The sequence below is a fragment of the Scardinius erythrophthalmus genome (assembly GCF_964197995.2).
Source record: "Scardinius erythrophthalmus genome assembly, chromosome: 8".
Lineage (NCBI taxonomy): Eukaryota > Metazoa > Chordata > Actinopteri > Cypriniformes > Leuciscidae > Scardinius > Scardinius erythrophthalmus.
Window position 1 is genome coordinate 21,522 of NC_138228.1, and position 22,637 is coordinate 44,158.

General features: G+C 41.4%; 1 protein-coding gene across 3 annotated transcripts; it reads right to left on the bottom strand.

Annotated features, from left to right (window-relative positions):
* Window positions 1-309: 309 nt before the first annotated feature.
* bnc1 (basonuclin zinc finger protein 1) lies at window positions 310-10,081 on the bottom strand. 3 transcript variants are annotated; one of them, XM_081371844.1, is made up of 6 exons: window positions 9,738-10,081; window positions 7,751-7,853; window positions 6,477-6,712; window positions 4,142-5,874; window positions 4,000-4,058; window positions 2,827-2,879 (listed from the first exon to the last, which is right to left on the bottom strand). In XM_081371844.1, exons 1-5 carry the CDS (start codon window positions 9,744-9,746, stop codon window positions 4,001-4,003), a joined length of 2,139 nt encoding a protein of 712 aa, XP_081227970.1. In that variant the 5' UTR covers window positions 9,747-10,081; the 3' UTR covers window positions 2,827-2,879; window position 4,000. The 3 variants fall into 3 exon arrangements, with proteins under 3 accessions (XP_081227968.1, XP_081227969.1, XP_081227970.1); XM_081371842.1 differs by lacking the exon at window positions 4,000-4,058 and having other exon boundaries at window positions 310-2,951; XM_081371843.1 differs by lacking the exons at window positions 4,000-4,058; window positions 9,738-10,081 and having other exon boundaries at window positions 310-2,951; window positions 6,477-6,627; window positions 7,751-7,805.
* Window positions 10,082-22,637: the final 12,556 nt, after the last annotated feature.

Genomic DNA, 22,637 nt, shown 5'->3' on the forward strand with positions numbered 1-22,637 from the left:
TGATCATGTCCAGTAACCTGCTCCTATAGTCACAGGTATTTTTAAACTGTGCAAATCACAAATAAACAAACACAACAGTGTATAGTGCTTTGGATAAAAAAATTCTGCAAATGTCTAAACAAATGTTCTAGTGAATGGTCACAGCATCTGATAATCAGAGGTGACATCTGCAATACAGAACTTTTCTGATGTCAGGTTTTTTCTGCTAAGAAATACAAAACTTGCCAAAATGTTATGCTTGTCATTTCATGATTGTTAAACCAAAAAAGAACCAAAGATTTAGCATATATTTTATTTGTTTCCCCCTGTTTAATGTTTATGTATAAAAGTATACATTTACTGATATTTTTAGATTGTTTATTAACACATACAAAAATGATAGAACACAAATAAATGGTAGTGGGTTAGATTGTTATTATAGTCCTGATAAACCTGATTGGTGGGGGGGGGGGTATATAGAAGATTTTACATGTAGAGAAAAGTTAAAAGTTATAGGAATAAATGCCACAGGTTTGAGTGTATTTGTGGGAGTCTTCTCGCTCTACCAATGTAAGACTCATTTTGTTCAGCTCTGATTCACAAACAGCTTTATGAGCCGTCTTTATGAAAGTCTTCATTTGCCGTCCTCAGCCTAAGCCTTCACTGGTACGATCCTTTGACTTTGCTAATACCTCATGCTCATTATAAATCAACATCATATTAAACTGATGAAAATTTATTACAAAACTGAATCTGTAGTCTTTAGAGCAACCTGTGTTTTAGTATTTACAAGCACCCTGGTGTGTCCATGCGTGCAGTTTTACTCTTCTGTTGCTCATGCTGCTTTTCACTCCATCCTGGATTAAGAATCTTTGGTCTCCACAAGAATAACAACTATAGCAATATAAATGCAAGCAGCAATTAAGGGGCCAAGCACGACAGCGGGAGTTACAAGTCAATTTAATAGGACATAGCATTATTTAATGTAACAACTGTAAAAATGACTGAGACAGGAAGGATTCAGACTGACATAACAATAAGACCGATTTCACTGATTCTTTCAGATTTCACAACAAGAACAGAATGTGAACACAAAGCCAATCCTGCCAAAATAATGCATTTCATCACAAAGAATTATGTGCCTAAACTGCATGGTTGAATAGTTAAAGGCAAAAGAAAAGCCAGGATTTGAACTGTTTTGTGCTGAGTTTAAGTGACAGAACCCAAATGTGGTCTAGGGACTCACAGACTCCCACGACACGAGGAGAACAATAAGAAAATGAACAAACACTGCAGATGCTTGGCCCCTAAAGTAAAACATACATATAATAACTTACTCAACAAGAACACAACAGCCTCTTTAAAGAGCATATTGATGAAACGGCAACACAATCTATCAGCTTCACCAAATCTTTTGTAATAAAAACAAATCTGAACAGCAAGCAAACACAAATACACTACCAGAAAATGTCCTGCAGCGCATGTGAGTCCTGCACCTTAAAAAACAGCTCAGGCTCTTAATCACTCTGTCACCAACACTCGGTAGTGCTCACTCGCTCGCTCTTTCAGACAGTCTCTAATCTGCTGTGGACTCTGTCATGCTGGATCAATGTTCTGTCCCAGTCTCGTGCTGAGGAGAGATGTGTCCCAATGGAAAAGTGCAGAGAAGGAAAATACAACATGATTTTTATGTGGCTTTGATAAAGAATGAAGGACTTAACTTACTGTATAAAAGCACTGATTGTTTTTAAGGATCTCTTAAGGTGATTAAAATGATTCTGTATGTGCTTTCTTGTGTGTAGGCGAGCATCTCTGTCTCTTCAATCTTCAGCTTTGTCATTTCTTCAGTCATTTTTAGGCATCTGTCTTTCTGTCCTACTCTCAAAAAAATCAATAAATATAAGTAAAGTTTCTCAAGTAGATATTACGGTAAAGATGAAAACATATCTTAACATTAAAAAGGTAAAAGACGTCAAGGTTTATTACAAATATGATTGTCCTTCCAGTTGTGCTTGATTGTACAGTACAATGACCAGTGCTTTTGAGCCCAAATTGTTAAGAGTGAATCATTGCGTATGCAGAGGTGTAAAGTCCAGGTTCAGAAAGTAAAAGTCCTCCTCAGTATTTTGTTCCAATCACCTGGACTTGCTAATTGGCTTTCAGCCAGGAGATAGAACTAATGAGTGGAATCAGCTGGTTGAGTTCATGGGTGGAATAAACATATGGCAGGACTTTTACTTTTTGACCCCTGGACTTTACACCTCTGTGCGTATGTATATTTAGAAGAATATGGCTCTGTGTGTGTGTGTGTGTGTGTGTGTGTGTGTGTGTGTGTGTGTGTGTGTGTGTGTGTGTGTGTGTGTGTGTGTGTGTGTGTGTGTGATGCACTGTCCTACTCCTGATTGAGGGAGGTATTCATCACAAGGTTACGGTGTAGATTTGGATTCTGACTGTGTCGGTTGCGGCTCCGAACAGAGGAGAATGTAGTGTCACACCCTGGAACTTTGCACTTGTGAAGGAGGCGAAGGTGCACCGTTTTGTAATGAGCCCTGAATGTGCCTTTGTTGCTGTAAACCTTCTGACAGAGATGGCAAGTGATGGGAGATGAGCTGTGAGACTGCAGGCTGAGGCACGGGGGAGATGCTTCGACACCGAGCCCGTCGCAGCTCTCGTCACTGTCCTCTAGAGGGAGCCCTTCTTCACTGCCCATGTCTGAGTCCCAGGACGAGTGTGCGCTTCCTCTGGTGCTCAGGTCCAGAACAGCTTCATTCTCCACAGCACCCTCTGCTGGCTCAGTTGCTCTCTCCAGGGATTTACTCATGGGGAAGACGAGGCCTGTGCGGTGACTCGCTTTGAGGATGACAGACATCTGCTCTTTGTGAGGGAGATCTGGATGCTCTCTGCGGAGAGAAGATGTTCCTGAATAATCTTTGGTCAACAGCCTGTGGTGCAGATTCAGGTTTGCACTGTGTCTAGAGAATTAAAAGCAAAAACATTTAAAGAGAAAACCAACATGCTTTTTTTTTTTTTTTTACTTTTTTCATGTATAAAAGCAATCATAAACTTTTAGCAGGCCCGGCTCCACAGGCCCACCCTGGCCTCACGGTAAACAATGACCGATTGCTAAATGATTGCGATGTTCAAATCAGCTCCAGATTTTGAGGGAGATCATGCTTTTTGGCTGCTTGGTATCAAAAACCGACTTGTTATTTAGAAACTAGAAAGCAGTATTTGAACCTGACCATGGTCTTCACAAACATTTAAACTATTTTAAACTGTTCAAGTGCAAGAAGATGCGAAAGAAACTTCGGTATGTGCTTACACACAAATCGCTTTACACACGCGTTACACACAGGAAGATGCGTCTCACACAGTTCTCTTTGGTCAAGCTTAAACAGACGATTACACACAGTTTAGGCGAGTATGCTCGTAAGCACAGTCTTAACTGCGTTAAAATAACTAATCTTAAAGAACGCAAAGGGTTAGGATAAAATCTGATGTTCGCCAGATTCGTTCATTTGGTCGTAAAGTGACAGTAACTAAATATAACTGCTGCTGTCTTGTGTTATTAATGTTAAAGAATGAAAGACAATTATAAAAACTCTAATCTACTCTAGACTTAATAACTTCTGTAGCTTTAATAGGAGTAATATATATTTAATTTATACATTAAAGTATTTCGTACTTGAATACTATAAGACCTAGCTGAAATCTGTTTATTTAATTTGTATCTTTGTTCTATTGTATTTATTTGTGCTATTGCTTGTAATTTGTTCATTCATTCATATTTTATTACTGGCTATTTACTTGTCTATATGTAACATTATTTATTAAAATACTTTTTTTGTGGCGCTGCCAGTGAAAAATGTTGGCATGGCAACTCACCAGTAAACTCCTTAGTGTTGAGCCCTGTGTGAGTCCAATTTAAGACCTGCTCCTTTTGTTATAAAATAAAGTTTTTACCGGGAAAAGTTAAATAATGTATAAGCTCCAGCCCACCAGGAATGTCACTTGACCCACCTTACATCTCAAAGCTGGAGCCGGGCCTGACTTTTAGTCCTAATGCATCAACACAAAAACTGTCATGTGATTTTAAATAACTGCCTGGTGTAATGTATTGTATTACACACACATTAATTTCCCTCAAGCCTAACCGTCTTACCGGTCTCTGCTGCGACGGGATGGGAAAGCAGCATTGCAGCCGTCCACAGTGCACATGTGCATCTCCTTTAAGTGCACATTTCGATAATGCATTTTGACACTGTAGGGGTTTTTAAATGTCTTACTGCAGATCTCACAGGGGTGCGACTGCTCCTCTTTATCATCTGGACACATGTTCTCTGGGTCACTATAGCCGTCTACATAGTGTTCACTGCTGTGTGTGAAATGGGCCGGTCGGTGGCTGCAAGGCTGGTCTGGCTGTGAACTGCATGTTGGTTCTTCACATTTTGAGGACTCCTTTTCTTTCTCATCGTTCTGTTTAGTGTGAAAGAGAGAAGGAGAAGACGGTGAGATGATACGACTGTCCTCCTGAGTCAGTTTGTCCCATTCTGTGTCCAGTGAGTTGGCGGTTGACCGGAGAAGACCATCGCAGTCCACAGGGCCACGCCCCTCGCTGCTGATGTCACACTTGTGTGTGTGTGTGCAGGGGCTGAGGGGCGGAGTCTCCTCCTCAGACACGCCCTCTTCCGCCAGATCATCCTTCTCAATTTTGATGGGCATGCTGGACTTCCGAGACTTCTTCTTGGGCACCGTTTCCATGTCGGTGTGCATGTGGCTGGTGCTGACGGGCACCGAGGAGGACAGGAGCGGGAGCGAGGGCAAGTTACCCGGTGTATGGGCCAGCTCAGCTGGGGTCACCAGGCTCCGGTAAAAGGGGAGCACGGGCTGCACAGTCTTTAGATTGGGAAAGAGGATTCCGCTTTGGCTCATGCTGGATAAAGAGCCGTGTAGTTTGGGCTCAGAGTTGCGGATGATGAAACTTGAGACAGTCCTGCTCTCTGGGATGGAGGCGAACTCTCTCTTCACGCCCTCGGGCTCATCCTCCTGACTCGGGCTCAGGCCCCCCCGCAGGTCCTTGTCACGATTATTGCGGTTCATTGGCATGTGCAGCCGCGGGTTCGGATTAGCACTGTGCCTGTTGCGACTGCGTAAAGAGCTAAACACCATGTTGCAGCCCTCAATGGTGCACTTGTGTTTGATCTTCAGATGAACGGCATTATAGTGTATCTTCAGTGTGCCCTTGTCATAGAAGGTCTTCTCACAGGCACTGCAGAACACACGGCCCTTCTTCAAGGATCCACTCTTCTCTGCACACCGCATCTTGCTCTCTGGTGACATGTGTGTGATTTCAGAAGTGATGGAGGATGTGCAAGGCGTGGAGGGAGAGGAGTTTCCACTTACGTTAAACTCTTCCGACTCCATCTTTGGAGATTGTGTGTCCAGCAGCCCCTCTGCTCTCACAGGCCCAGTGTCGAACGCAGCACTGCTGTCAAGGCTTAGTTCTGACGTCTCGTGTCTCGTTTGTGCCTCCTGGTGGCTGCAGTCTGTACTGGAGCTCAGCAACGGTGCCGGAACCGAGTTCAGCAGTTGCAATGGCAGCATGAGGGCCATACTGTTCACTAGAGTCTCAAAATGGTGTCCGTTACTACAACCGGGTGCCTCTGCTTTAGCGAGTGTCCGCACAGAGCGCTGTGTACTGCTTTCGATGAAGCTGCGGATGTCAGAATTGGTCCTAGTGGTCGGAACAACAACAGCCTGTCCCTCCTTGTCCTGCAGAGCCATGAGCTCCACGATGGACTTGGTCTCTCCAAAGCGCAGGAATTGCTGCAGCGTTACAATCTCCTCCTCAAAGGTCATTATGGCCCAGCGGTCCAAAACCTTACCGGCCACATCCTAGACACATACACATAAGGAATATAATTTGCATTATGAAGTCTAAACTAATAAATGTCCTGTACTGGGACCCTAAAATACTCCATAACTTCTGACAGATTGACAGAGTTACTAAATAACAAGTCATCCATACATCTAATACATGTGGACTTGAGAGGTCTAATTACTGCAGCAGAGTGATACATTCAGGAGCATAATTTTTCTTCATTTAGATGATGCGGGTTTCCCTGTCGACGTATGAGGGGAGGGGAGAGATCAGAGGCGAGTCGGGCAAGTCTTTCAGTGTGCCTGTAATTACTCTTGAGTGCCAGCAGGCTTTGAAAGTCATGCAGCAGCTTCATGTTGTAACCAGAATAAATATTTTATCATACAGCATTCATCTGGAGGTCTGAAGAGGCTTTAACTTTACATTCTCCACTAGAGGAACTAGCATGAATTTAATTCAAGCACCTGAATACTTGATAAGCAAAAAGATTGAAGGTATCTCAGTGGCTCACCACTGGAATTTTGAGGAAAAGTGTGACAAAACTGTAATTATACATCTCAAATTGAAGTATGTTTCAAGCGGGATCAGTGTGAGTCGAGTGAATGGAACAGCTCACCTGCAGGACATAACCACGGATGTAGTCCTGGAGAGTCCAGTCCAGGGCGTTTAGGATCTGAATAACCTCCTCCTGCTTAAGGACGCTGAAGAGTCGGTCCAGCAGGATCTTCAGACGCACTGGAATTGCCTGCGTCCCATAAAGCATCAGACTACAGATATCAAACACCACATTGGAGTGAACAATCTCCACCTGGCTTCCTTGGTACATGTGATGAACCTTCAGCTTACTCAGAGCTGCAATTCAGCAAAACAAACACCAGTTTACATCACACATGCCGAAATCAGCAAAGCATCTCGACGTGTTTCATGGCAGCACTTCTGTTGTTCGCTTCTGAATCTGTGTATCTGTTTTGTTTGTAAGTGAGGCTTGAAGTGAGCATTTGTACAAATTTTAATGTCTATTATAAACATGTTGCTTATGTATTGTAATAAATTGTGTTTGTATATATTTGCTTAAGTGCATGACTGAGAAATTACAGACAATATTGTAAATAATTATCATCTACAACAACGACAAAAAATATCCAAGGATTCTAAACTGGCCATCAATTTATAAATTTATGCCACATAGCTCTAATGTCAGAAAGTCAATATTAAGGTCTAGATTAATTTATAATGAACAGATTTATTTATTTATTTCTGTCTTTTTACATATGTTTATTAAAGGAATATTTAAGGTTCAGCAAGTTAAGCTTCAACATCAGCATTTGTAACATAATGTTGATGACCACCACAATATATTCTTTGAGGTTTTAAAATTAGAAATATGAAGCTTATGATTTGATAAACTCACTTCAGTTAAAAGTTGTCTTAAAAGTCTTTTTATGCATCACATTTTTATAATAAAAAAAAAAACAATTTGTAAATTACATATAACTTTACAAAGAAAATGTTAGTAAGCATTTTTTCCTCAATAAAAATCATCATGACATTGTTTACATCTTGTCGCTATACTTCTAAAACAGTATTTTAGAATATACAAATTGGCCCCACTCATTTCTTTTTAAGTGGCTCACTGTTACAGAAAAAGAAAATTTGTTTTTAAGATTAGGAAAGACTGTTGAGTGTTGAAATTTATTTTTAAGGTAATAAAAATTTTTAGTTGATTGAGCTTAACTTGTATTGAACACGGAATATTCTTTTAAAAAGTACTGTTTAAAAGTAGAAGAGGCAGAAAGAGAGAGATGACAGTGAAGAGTGTTAAAACCTGGTTTGAAGATGTGTGAAAAACATCTGTGTGAAATGTAATATTCTATAGCATGTGAAACTCACCATGGGCGACCCAGCCGTGCCTACAGTTTTCACAGAGTCGCCGCCTCAGTTTCCCAGGCTTGAAACTGTCACAGTTGCAGTTCACCAGCGTGCAGCAAATAGCCTGTCCACACACACACAATAATAATGAATATATTCTACATATTTATTCATCACAAACACCCGTTATGTTCACTCCAAAATGTTCGGTTTCATACTTTAACTTTTTAATGTACACCTAGATCTGAATACATATATATTTGTATGTGTGTGTGTGTGTGTGTGTGTGTGTGTGTGTGTGTGTGTGTGTGTGTGTGTATGCATACAGTACATGTTTGTATCTTTCTACATATATGCGTGTATCTCTATATATATTAAACTCAAGAAGCTCTTGGGAATATTTTCATGCTGGAGAACACGATCGTTAGGTTCTGTTTACGTACAGTATCTCCAAATTCTGCTGTCATTAAACCAAAAGAGAGACACGTGTTATTGAGACATTCTAGAATTCATGTCCAGTTTTTAATTAAACTTTTCACTGTTTTGCTGATAATGCTTTAATGATAATTCTGTATTAAATAAAGAATTATAAATGATATAAAGTACTCCTCTGAGCACAAACACATACAGTGAGGTTCATACCGATGCAATTTCATATTAATTATAGACACTTTAGCACAATTCGACAGCACTATCCTGTATAGAGATAATATAGGGCAACAAGATAGTTATTTATCCTCGAACCTCAACTATAAAACACACCGGCACTTACATACGCAAAGAAAGAGAGAGAGCGATAATTGAAGATGCAAATAAATATTTACATCACAAAAGTCAATGGAAAGCACAAGATACATTTTTAAAAAATGATGCATTATGTTAAGCCAAGCAAACATTTTGAGTTCAATTTCTGAATGAATTTTAAATGTTAATTAGGCTAGTTTATGTGCTGTTCATAACAGTTAAATAATCCAGCTTTTTGGCTGACAGTTTGACTGCATTGTAAAATACGCTACAGCAATGATACAGCATATTATTTTGAATTTTACTAATCAAAAAATGATTAACTTTCTTAAAAATAATGCACAATTGACTGATATGATTTAATCCAGAATATCACATAATATTAGACAAATATTATTTTTGACAAACTGTACAAGTTAGTAGTTCTCCTAGGACCAGAAAAGTGTAGAATATGGCTATGAAGAGAGGCGCGTGTGGTGAAAATAAGCGCAGCGGTTGAGGAATCTCTAACAGAAAGAGTCACTGTCAGATCTTACAACACAGGCCTTTAGCAGCGAACAACAATGACAGATCAACATGAGCTTAATGAACACACACACTCACAGAGACAAAGCTTTCACGCCCCAAGGCCATTAACTGTGTTTGCCCGCCCAGAAACAGGGTCTTAGTCCCACTTTGGGACACTAACTCGTCACCATTAGCACAAAGACAGAGAGAGAGGATCTCTTAAAGCTGCAAAAAAAAGAATTTGACTCCTGTTGTTCCGTTGACAAAAATCTTTCGTTAAGTCTCTATAATGAACGTGTCTTTTACATTGGTGTTCAGATTAAACAAGCATTCCACACACAATCATTTATCCAGCATTATGGCTGTGGCAGAGAAATTACTCTTGTCTTGAATTACATTCCAGTGGATGACCAACAAACACTCACACACTTGTGAAGACATTCACACCCATCTGAACAGCACAATAAAGTTTCTTCTGAAATATCTAGCTAGCAAATTGATCTATGAATGGGAGTAAAAAAACCTTTAAAAATGGATTCAGATTCATATTCATATGTATGCACAGTTTAGCTCATTTATGTCCCGTACACCAATAAATGATCAACATAGATAAAAGTTGCCAATTCAGTCAAAGCACCACACAGGGAAAAAAGCATATTTTTTCTCAAAGTAACATCATCTGCATATAACTCACAATCCACTTGTGTTCTTATTTAAATTCTCTAAGATAGACTTGATCCCAAACTAAACTTCTTACCTCAGACATTTTGATCAGACTGAAGTTTCCAGTGTTTCTGAGCGGTTTGCCATTCCAGCAGCTCCTGTCTGTACAAGTTCTACGTTCTACTGCGAGAGATCCATCACTCACAGTTCAGTCACACTCACCCACACAATACACACTTTCTCCTGCAATCGAGAAACGCGGCGCTCGTCCACAGGCCCGTGTGAGTGTGTGAGCGGCTCTAAAGCGTCCAGGATGAGTGTGTGAGTGTGTGAGTGTGTGCTAGAACTGGGCGCTGGGGAGTGGAATGAGACCCTCCTACCCGCTGTACTCTCTGCCTCTCACCTTAAGAGATCTCTCTCTCTCACTCACTCACACACACACACACACACACACACACCTCCCCCACTGGGTGGCGGGCCAGTCCCCTCACAGCTGGCTGGTAGAGGGCATGACACGCGTCTCTCACAGAGATTTGATCAAAAGGAATCACAAAGGCTGGAGGCTCCTAATGCAGTCAGGAGAGACTCTCTACCTCGACTCTCTCTCTCTCCAGCAGTTTGAGTAATGCATTAAATCAATGCAGCCCAGCACAAGACACACTCAAGCACTGGATACTGGATGTGTGTGTGTGTGTGTGTGTGTGAGAGAGAGAGAGAGCACGCTTTAACAGCCTCTGATCAATCCCAGCAAGTTATGCCTTTTGCTCGCCAGAATTGTATGTTTCAACAGATTCTTCAACAGATTTTTCTTTGCAGCGATTCAGTTGTCATATGTCTTCTTCAAATACAGAAAAAAAAAACTTTTCATTTCCAAACTACCTGAAAATGGTATGTTCTCTACAAAATTGTTGGTACACATGGTCAGAAGGACATGAAGGATTTTTCACTGAATGGGCTTGAATTCAAAAACGTTTCATTAAATACATTACATTTCTGGTAATCGTGCCTCACAACATATGACAATCAGTCCATGAAGTTTATATCTATCGAGCTGATATTACATTCGGTGCAGTCACTTGACATTTTAATACACCAATTACACAGCAGGTAAAAACATGCTGCGTTTAATCCATTACAGAGCAGGTTTTAACAGGTTTTTACTTCTTGAACGCTCAGAGACAGAGAACTGAGTGGGCATCTCCTCTCCTTAACTAAAAATTTACAACAAGCAAAATGGCAGGAACTATTACTGTGTAGCTAATACAGCCTGAAATATTCAGTTAAATCTGTATTACTTACAGGAGATCAAAGCTTTATTTGTAAGAGGCAAATTTTATGAAGTCACACATGGGAAGCCCTCAGTCGTGCAGCGAGACCCAGAGGACGCTTATCAAATCAACATGCAGAAATTGGCCGGATTGCAGCGCTGCTGTTTGTAAGATAGCTTTTTTAAAGACAGAATTGGTTTTGCTGATCTTCTCCCTCAGGCTGCGGTCTGGAGTCGAGTGCGACGCGGCTCGTACTGGCAGATTCCCTGCTAACACTGACTCCATTTCACATGCAGACACAAATCGCTCCATCTACAACATACAAGAATGTTTCTACACTGCAAAAGTAAAAATGTCATTGAATTAAAGCTTGGTGTATTTGGTCTCGTGTGTAAACAACGGACACTGTGAAAGAGCCAAGCTTGATGTGATTGTAAATATATCCAAGTATTTAATTGAAGGAAACCCCAAAGAAAAACTGGGGTACCATTAAAGCACATGGACTGGTTCTCTAAAGATATTTGCCCCAATCAACTTAAATTCATTCATTTAGAATTAACCTGTGCTGATCAGAAACACTGTGATATTACTATCGACAATTTCAGAAACAATAAAAAGATTTTGTTTTAAGGTTGTTGTTCTTTTGTTCTAGTTTAGTTTTACACAGTTACATTTCAGATTACAGTATAAATTAATATAATAGTGATCATATTTAAACATTGAAGGGATTGTTCACACAAAAATCATTCTGTCTTTTATAACGTTAAAGTGAGTGAGTTGTACTACCATTGCATTAAATTCAAACAAGAAAAAAGAAGAAGAAAGAAAGGTTTGGAGCGACACCAGAGAGTGTGTGTGTGTGTGTGTGTGTGTGTGTGTGTGTGTGTGTGTGTGTGTGTGTGTGTGTGTGTGTGTGTGTGTGTGTGTGTGTGTGTGTGTGTGTGTACTGTATATAACTAATTCAAAGAAATCTGATGATAAAAAAATCTGCTGCATAATTGTCATGATACAGTCAGAGCATTTCACTGATTACTGACTTGACTTAAAATTACATTTCGGAGATTCTGTTGTGCAGTAAAACATGACACATCTCTGCAACTCAATAAAGCATGTTAAATAAGCTTTCCCTCACACCACTGAAAGGATGAAAAGACTCATAGTGCTTTAATGAGGATCGTTTTAATCCAAAAAGGTACGAGTAAAAGCTTTGTGCCTGCAGAGAGTACTTCAAAAACACAGAGAGCAGCGAAGAGCAGCTTCTATCTCATAGTGGCTCTAAAAATATTGCCTTTGAACAAGCTGGAGGCCATGAGAAGTCCTCGCGTTCAGATCGACACACATGAGAAGTCCTCGCGTTCAGATCGACACACATGAGAAGTCCTCGCGTTCAGATCGACACACATGAGAAGTCCTCGCGTTCAGATCGACACACATGAGAAGTCCTCGCGTTCAGATCGACACACATGAGAAGTCCTCGCGTTCAGATCGACACACATGCCACTCTCAGAGAGATGTTACGTCAGATGGAGGAGCTGTGTGACCTCTGACCTCTGTCTTCTCCGCTCAGGAACGACCCCAGGCGAAGCACACACAGATGTGTGTAGAGCACAGCAAAGCTAAATGGGATAACGTAAAATCTGACCCTAACCCTAATCCCAAGCCAAACCCTGGAATTTCCTTCTATTGGGATGAGCAGAACAACAAACGGGTCTCAAGCACAAGGTGACAGTGAAACACGGCTTCATCAACACATGGTGTGTGTGTGTGTGTGTGTGTGTGTGTGTGTGTGTGTGTGTGTGTGTGTGTGTGTGTGTAGAATCAGCTCAGGTCACTAGAGTGGATTAATAAAGTGCAGAAAATATCAGTTCCAGTCTGCAATGTGTGTGTGTGTGTGTGTGTGTGTGTGTGTGTGTGTGTGTGTGTGTGTGTGTACGTGTGAGTGTGTGTGTGTGTGTGTGTGTGTGTGTGTGTGTGTGTGTGTGTGTGTGTGTGTGTGTGTGTGAGTGTGTGTGTGTGTGTGTGTGTGTGTGTGTGCGTGTGTGTGTGTGTGTGTGTGTGTGTGAGTGTGCGTGTGTGTGTGTGTGTGTGTGTGTGTGTGTGTGTGTGTGTGTGTGTGTGTGTGTGTGTGTGTGTGTGAGTGTGCGTGTGTGTGTGTGTGTGTGTGTGTGTGTGTGTGTGTGTGTGTGTGTCTGTGTGTGTGTGTGTGTGTGTGTGTGCACACGTCTCATCGCCAGTCTGCTATTGATCAGTCCAGTCCACATTAAGGAGAGATGCTTTTATGATAATCTGCTGTTGTCCATGTAATAGCTACATTAGACACGCTGCCTGCACATCGGACACCTGTTTGGTCTCTTTAGAATTACCGTTTGCATTACAACACAGTTTAATGGCCTTTTAAAAGGGGGGGGGGAGGTGGAAAACTTTCCAGAAGTTAGAGAGCACTTCAAAAAGCCATCAGCGGATGAATGATGGCGAGAGAGACACTGCAATGCCTTCCTCTCCTCCATATATATTCATCATAAACATTTGCCTCTGAAAATGCAGTTGTCAGAGATTTCTCACAAAACAACAACGGCTGAAATCGTGAGCTGTTATACACACACACAACATGTTTAGTCCATATAAAAAAAATAACAAGCAGAAAAGAGGGAGTGACTGAGCAGCACAGAGAAAGAGAAAGAGAAAGAGAAAGAGAAAGAAAGAGAAACGGCACCTGGACTCCATCAGTTTCATCAGCGTAAACATCTCCTGCATTCCTGCTGCCACGCTGGCCTGAGGGGTCAGAGGTCATGATGACAAACGCGTGACCCAGGAGCCCTGAGAGCAGGAGAAGCTTCTGGAATCTTTCACAGGGACAGCGTTCAGTATTACCAGCCTAACACTGCACTCCTCCTCACACTCACACACACCCTGTGCTCAGCGGCCCGTCCTCACACACACACACACACACACACACACACACACACACACACACACACACACAAACACACACTCTGCGCTCAGCGGCCCGTCCTCACACACACACACTCACACACACACACTCACACTCTGCGCTCAGCGGCTCGTCCTCACACACACACACACACACACACACGCACGCACACACACACACACACACACACACACACACACACATACTCACACCCTGCACTCAGCGGCCCATCCTCACACACACACACACACACACACACACACACACACACACACACACACACACACATACTCACACCCTGCACTCAGCAGCCCGTCCTCACACACACACACACACACACACACACACACACACACACACACACACACACACACACACACACACACACACACACACACACATTCACACACTCACTCACACACACACTCACCCTGCACTCAGCAGCCCATCCTCACACACACACACACACACACACACACACAATAGTCGGCATCACTATCACTTTGTGACACACAACCCATTCTTTCATCTCTCTCTCTCTCTCTCTCTCTCTCTCTCTCTCTCTGTCCAAACACCCAAAAAGTGTGTTATGAAGAATTTAAGTGACATTAGTGTCAGTAGAAGGAACTGGTAAGTGTTTAGTTGCTAGTAAATGTCAGAAATATGAGTACTAAATATGTGAGTACTAAATGTTAAAGTCTTATCTAGTGACCCAGTCCAAGCTTATGAATAGTTGCATACAGGGTTCAAAGTGAACACTCACCAAGCACCAAATGAGAGTAGAAATACAAAGACTAACTTTGCTCCTAAAAAAAATCAATATCTTAATGTAACTCAGTTTCAGTGAGAATGAGTTTCTACCGTCAGTCGAAAGATTCAAATTCTTCAATCTGAATGAGAATAATTCATTAGAATGTAATAGATGGTGAAACAAATCGTGTGCCCAACCTGCACCATCAAGATTATCAGTTATTTCTGCGCAAACCTCAAAAACACAAACCCAGGAAAACGCAGACGTCGCGCACATGCGCATCACATGTTCAGTCCAAAGGTTCCCTTATGAAAAAGAAGCATACTTCAAGTTCATTTTGAATATCTTCAATGTTCAATATGTTCAAGTATATTTTTAAGTATACTTTATGTGGTAGGTATACTAATATCAATGTGTACTTGTAGTAAACTTGTAAGTGTACTATTTCAATTCTGCTTGGGACTAAATTGGCCCACTTTTAGTCAAGTCAAGTCATCTTCATTTATATAGCGCTTTTAACATTGTAGATTGTTTCAAAGCAGCTTTACAGAGATAAACGTATAATTTAAGGTAACAGAGATTGTTTTGGCTTTATAGCGGTTCTTTAATAAGGTTATTTTCCAACTAAAGTTAGTTTTGATTGATTTGCTTCCGTCGCAACAATCATTTGTTATTAAATTAGGGGCCGCTAAGACGACACCATTCTCTCTACACAGACTTTAAACGCTAACCTGTGAGAAACGCTGATGGCGTTCACATGCGCATTTAGAATGGGTTCTATAGTTACGTGCTTTTGAATATATGTGCGCAGGTTTGGAATTCCCTACAAACCAAGCCTAAACAAAGTAGTGGCGTTTCGTTATAATTTTTTATACAGAATTTTATTTTATTTTATCAATTCGGGGTAGATACGCGAATTGAGTTTCCCGACAACGCTTTATCTGTAGAGTGGTAAAGGGATCCTCCATAGGGAGAGACTAGTTGGCACTTCAGCACTGCGTTGTCATCGGGTCCAGGCGAAGGTCCTTCATCAGATCTGGATACGGCCTGGATACGGCAGGCTGCGGGAAAACCTCGGGATAAACAAAGACACTAAAATTAGCGTAGATGCCATTCTTCTTATGATGTCACGAGTACATCAGGATTTATGGGAAGTGTTCCCGGTATACTTTTAGTATATGAAAGTACATGTTTAAGTGTACTATAAGTGTAAGAGTAGTAAACTTTAAGTACACAACTAGGTTTCTCATTTGTAATGCATCTATACTTTATATTTTAATACAAGTAGTACATTTTTTAGTTTATGAAAGTACACACTGAAGTGTACTCTCAGTAAACTACTAGTTTAGTAGTTTATACTGCAAGTATACTTGTAAGTTTTCTTTAAGTGAACATAACATTATACTTATAGTTCACTATTTATATATTATTTCTGCACTTGCAGGATACTACTATGTTAAAATGTAGATATTATTATTACTTGAAAAATACCTTTAACTGTACTTTAATTTAAAAAACATTTTATTAGCTTCATGCAACCTTTTTTAATCAACACTTGAATGTCGGTAAGTTTCATAAAGAAAGGCAACATTTTAAACAAAAAAGTTGAGAAAATCACATTTTTGTCAAAGACTACCAGATTGAGAACGATGATCAAAACACAGATGGAAGAAATCGAGTCCAACACCCCCAAAGCTTCAGTCGTTTTCTCTTCATGGGTTACGCTTCATTTAATTTGGTAATATTAACCAGTTTTGATTTACATGCTGTTTAATGTTTGATGATCACGTTATTTTACATTTGAGTGAGCAATCTTCTATCACTTGTTTCAGCTTCTTCTTCTCCTGTGTTTTGATCCATAGCGCCCCCTACAGTACTACATTGAAAACATGGATAACTGGAAAACTCAGTCAATGTTGGGGAAAAGTTAGGCTGGATGCCAGCCGAACTTAGCCCCGCCCACAACATTAGAGGTCGGGAAGTTCGGTCTGGACTTGATCCGTTGTGGAGCAACTATGCTCGAACCAGAGCTGTTCGGACCAATCAAATTGTCAAGGCGGGCTTTATACTATGATGGACAGATGATGATCAACAGTAACGTAATCATCCACGTCACCAAAGAGTGCTTGGGTTGAATTCGTTTACAACAAACATGGCTGCCGCTGGAGAATTGAGTTGTGTAGATTCCGCCATCTGTTATAGAAGATAACGACGACAGCGCATTCATTTTAAAAAAGGAACAGAGAACCGCGATCAAGTCATTTGTCGATCGGAAAGATGAATGAAGAACATACGTCACTTACTCTGTTGCTCTGCTCCAACACAAAAATTCAGATAGGCAGAATTAGAAACATCTGTTTTATATCAATATTTTCAAACAATGTAAGTTTCATAAGACTGTTTATGAAAAACTATGTTAATAAAAAGTATATTTAATAGGCCATTCGATCAAAAGAGTTAACACAACTACAAGCCAAGTATACTTTGAATACAAAAGATTGAGTACAGGCCAAATATACTTGTCAAGTACACCTAAGTGTAATTTTAAGTATACTTCTGAGAAGTACATCAAGTATATTTTTGAGAAGTATATAAAATGTAGACTGAATGTATACTTTCTTATTTTTAGTTTAATAGAAGTATACTAATAGAACACTTGAATAAACTTTTTTTTCGTGAGGATATGCGCGTTTGAATATATATGTGCGCAGGCGTGTAGTCCTTCTTTACAAATAAACCCTCAATAAACTTGTCTGGCCTTAAAAACTTATAATACAGACATTTTTTGTCACGTCTGTGTAGTCACGCGAACCGGAATTATCCCGACAACATTTTAACTGTAGAGAGGTAAAGGGAGGGGAAGGAGGCCTTCACAGGGGAGAGACTAGTAACACTTCAGGACTGCGTTGTCGTCATGTCCAGACGCAGGTCCTTCATCAGATCTGGAGTGTGTGTGTGTGTGTGTGTGTGTGTGTGTGTGTGTGTGTGTGTGTGTGTGTGTGTGTGTGTGTGTGTGTGTGTGTGTGTGTCCTGGCGCAGGTCCTTCATCAGCTATGGAGTGTGTGTGTGTGTGTGTTTGTGTGTGTGTGTGTGTGTGTGTGTGTGTGTGTGTGTGTGTGTGTGTGTGTGTGTGTGTGTGTGTGTGTGTGTGTGTGTGTGTGTGTGTGCGTGTGTGTGTGTGTGTGTGTGTGTCCAGGCGAAGGTCCTTCATCAGATCTGGATACGGCCTGGATCCGGCAGGCTGTGGGAAAACCTCGGGATAAACAAAGACACTAAAATTAGCGTAGATGCCATTCTTCTTATGATGTAACGAGTACATCAGGATTTATGGGAAGTGTTCCCGGTTCCGGCTGACCTAATCTATGCAGCCTAACATTGAATTATAGAAGTCTATAATGTGTTATGTGAATGCTAGGTCAAAGAGATGTGTCTTTAGTCTAGCTTTGAACTGACAGAGTGTGTCTGCTTCCCGGACAATGGTAGGGAGACTGTTCCAGAGTTTTGGTGCTAAATAGGAGAAGGATCTGCCGCCAGCAGTCGATTTAGATATTCTAGGTATTATCAACTGGCCGGAGTTTTGAGATCGCAATAGACGTGAAGGACTATAATGCGTTAAGAGCTCGCTCAAGCACTTTAAGTGCTTTGTAAGTAATCAGCAATATTTTTAAATTTATACGATGTTTAATCGATTTATACAATGTTTACCATCACACACACACACACACACACACACACACACACACACACACACACACACACACACACGTGAACTGGTGTCAGAGTGCTGTGTGTCTGCATGAAAGTGTGTGGATGTGGGCAGAACTGGTTTATTTTAGTACGGGGTGTATTTGGTGTTTCGTGTCTTCATGCTCTCGTCTCCTCATTAGGGTGGAGACAAACTCTCTCCGCTGTTTGATTCTCCTGTAACACTCATGACCCTTTCCTCCAAAACAGCTTCCCTCCGCCTGTGAACACACACAATCTGCACAACTGTGACAGAGAGAGAAAGAGACTTGGTTTCAACAACATTGAGCAGGATTTTTCATGTCCAATCTGTTGTCCAGCTTTGATCTTGGTATCTAAGGTTAGGGTAAATGTTCAGGTGTTGTGCAGAAGCTGTTGGTGTGGAGCAGTTTTGGGCTGTTATCTGTGATCGCAGACGAGGCATGCGCCGCCCCGGGCAGCTGGTGTGTGTGTGTCTGTGTGTGTGTTCGGGCTTGTAAGTGTGAAACCCTGTCAGAGCTGAAGTTACCTGTGCTGTCGTTCTCCTGCAGGGTTAGCCTTCCCTTCGCTTCTGTCACTGCCAGTTTTCTCTCGCCACTCCAAACCACCAGAAGATCATCCAGTGCCGGTGATTACAGATGTTGTTCCTGGCGTTTCCCTTTAAGGCTCAAGGGGGGCGACGGGTGAATTAGAAAAGCATGTGTGTCTGAATTAACTCTGAGAGATTCACACACTTCCTGCCACTGCAGATGCCACAACGCTGGAAGTCAGTCTCCCATCACACACACACTCGCACACACACTTGCACACACACACACACACACACACACACACACACACACACACACACACACACACAGAGTGAGCCAGCCTCCCATCACACACACACACACACACACACACACACACACACACACACACACATAGAGTGAGCCAGCCTCCCATCACACACACACACACACACACAGAGTGAGCCAGCCTCCCATCACACACACACACACACACACACACACACACACACACACACACACACATAGTGAGCCAGCCTCCCATCACACACACACACACACACACACACACACACACACACACAGAATGAGCCAGCCTCCCAAGAGACATGATTCACCTGAAGGAGCCAAGCACTGCCAGATGTGTCGGAAATGGCCAGGAACCCACGGACACACACACACACACATTCATACGCTAACACATATGCATACACATGCACACAGGCTAACTCACGCTAACACTGTACGCAGCATATGCTTTCAGTCAAGGGTGAAAAACGCAGCACATGCCAAAAGCCTTTCAAGCATCGACTGCAGCTTAGGCACTGATCCTGCGAGTCAGCAGAAACATGTCACCATCAACAAGTCAAGGCTGGTTAAACTATAAAACAGCTTAGGGACCTTGTCCAGACACACAACCCGGGCTAACAAAATACACCTCTGAAGACTCTCCGGCACTCCCAGAACACAACACTTATGAAAGACAGAAGAATACCAGGTCTCACTATATAGTCGACAATTTAAAGTACAAGAACTGTTAACAGAAAGGTGAGATCAGCTGGATGTTTATTCAGTGAAACAGAGAGTCCTGTAGGTGTGTGTGTGTGTGTGTGTGTGTGTGTGTGTGTGTGTGTGTGTGTGTGTGTGTGTGTCCTCGACAGCGTTAGGTGTGTGTGGCCACAGATGGCCCCGAAGAGCAGCTCTGAGACGCTCATGTGGCGCTGGAATGTAGATGTTGCACAATGAGCTGATTGTTTCGTGGCGATACGTGTCTGAGCCAAAGACACACCTGCCCAAACGTGGCCACAGCTCTGACACAACTAGAGCAACATCTATCAGCAGTCACACACACACACACACAAGCCATTTACTCTGATAGAGTTTTACAAATGTCCCACCCTGAGGATTTTCCCAGTCCAAGCTTGTCTGGTTTAATATCACTTTAAAGGATATTGCAGCTTAATAGCGGTTCTGTTCCGTCATCGTACAGATTCCCTGTTCTTACTGAGTTTGGATACTCTATAACCTGCAAGATGTTCATCATTCAACAAAATAAAGAGGGAGCCATAGAAATTGATTTTATTATTTGATAAAAATAATAACTGAATTTACACAAATGACCTGTTTGCACATGGTTGAGTTTTAATACCGTCATCTAGATTTTTTGTTTTGTGATCGTCACGGGTGGCTGCTTACAGAAAGAGTTCAGGAATAAATCCACTTTAATAAATCCACACAGGAGAACGCTGGTCTTCAGAAAAATCCTCATTCTTTGGTTTTCCAGCATCTATCTTCTGCACGTTTGACCTCTTCCCAAAAGTGTCTGTTCGATTTTGAGACCTATCTTTTCGTGTCAATCCATCTCAAGTGCTCAAAAAAACTTTTTTTTTACATGGGTTATCAGCGGTTGTCCTTGAGTCATGCCACACTGCACGTTTTGGGTTATATGGACGTTTACAGAAACCCCAGTATCGGCTCACGATGGTTAGAGCTCTTTCAAGGTACATGGACAAAGACTTTTGCACATTAGACTAAGAACTAAAGTACAAATGTAATGACCAGGATCACTCAAAGTTTAATCTCAGCAGGATTCGAGTGTCAGCCATAGTGTGAAGTACATGCAGAACGTTTCAGCTTTGAGACTTTATAGAGAATGTGAAATTCCCCTCATTTAGAAATCTGGGGAAAAACCTACTTTATTCATGTGCTTTGAGGAACAAACACATGTAATATAAGCATAACAAATTAACAAAATGTATAAAAGTATATTGCAGTAATTATGTTTATGATTTAAGTACAATAGTTTATGCTTCTGAAGTCTAAAACAGTGGTTTCCAATCCGGGGCCCGAGGATCATCCCTAATTATTTAAATTGAGTTATATTAATAATATTTTAAAAGACAATACTAAAAATAAAGATCTACAACATTAATGATGTACTGACATCATGTGTATTATTTTATTTATTTTCAACAGAAGGTCTAGGACAAATTCTTGGAATCATCTGGGAATCATTTAAAACATTTAAATAATTTTAAGACTTATATTATTAGGTTGTCCAGCTTATAAATGTTCGAGTTTGTGCTGTGGTTAAAACGAGTAAAATAAACATTTAAAAACTGGTGGATTTATCATGTCATACTTTCAAGCATCAACAGATATCAGCTGCCAGAAGCACACATCTGGACACAATTTTCAGGGGTCCGCAAAAGATTTTCTCTTTGTTACAATGCCATGAAACGTCAGGTTTATTTGTTTTAAACTTGTTCACAAGACCACAGACATCTATCTGTTGTTTAGCAGATACTTTTTATCCACAGCAACTTCACACACTACAGGCTGGAGAGTTCAGGTGATCAACACTTCCAGGCCTTCTCCCTGCTGTCCACATAGCAAACGTACATCTATGGGTTTTATGACTTGTTTCTAGAAAAGTAAAATTCTCATGTACTTTATATGGATGGCAACATGCAGACCTGTGCAAACGCTGTGGGTTGTGAACGAGTAGATTAAAGTGCGCAGCTCTTCACAACTCCATCACTCCTACACCGCCTGTACAAGCTATTCATGAGACGCAGCACACAGGCTTTCCACATACAGGAATAGGAAAGTGCCGTTTTATGCAGTTGAAGGATTCAGCAGTATGACAAGGTCTTCAACATATCTGTGCTGTCATGAATGTCAACATGTTGTAAATCTGGCCAGTCTATGACTAGTATGAATGTTCCAGGCTTCCCTGGCAGAGAAGAGAGGCACTGAGTGAATGCGGACAGCAGAAGCTCTTGGTAAAACAGACGTGCAGCATCTCTGTGGAGAATAGCCCTCTCTCTTTTCTTCTTTCGGATGAGCTGAAGGAAAATCGATAGACTCTGGTGTAATGCCTGCAATGGCACTGGTAATCCAGAGTTTGCATTAATCTTTCACACACTCAGAGAGCATCCGTCTGCTTCTGACTCCCTCCCAAACAGAATAGCCAATCATTCAACTGAAGTCATTACCAAAACATTTTCTGTGTGAAATCATGAATACAGTCTCACTGGCAATGACATGTATCCCTGACTAAAGAAGAAATTAATGGAAAGTTACTGGATTTTAGCATGAGAGCCGTCGGGTCACCATGAGATAACAGCGCTTACACTGATGGTCTTGTAAAAGCTGGACCTCCTCCCTACACACTGAACATAATCTCTCAACTTATGAGGAATTCACTGTTTATGGCACAGTTTCCATGTTTTCGTTCCATGACATTAGAGGAGCGTAAATCAGCCGTGCGACGGCTCTGACTGGTACGGGAAGAGAAGCTGCTCTGAGA

What these genes read in the sequence shown, in the direction of transcription:
- bnc1 (XM_081371842.1), bottom strand. An exon ending in TCCGTGGTTATGTCCTGCAG is followed by an intron (nt 5,875 to 6,476) that starts GTGAGCTGTTCC and finishes GTATGTGTCTAG; the next exon opens with GATGTGGCCGGTAAGGTTTT. An exon ending in TCCCGTCGCAGCAGAGACCG is followed by an intron (nt 2,952 to 4,141) that starts GTAAGACGGTTA and finishes TTAATTCTCTAG; the next exon opens with ACACAGTGCAAACCTGAATC.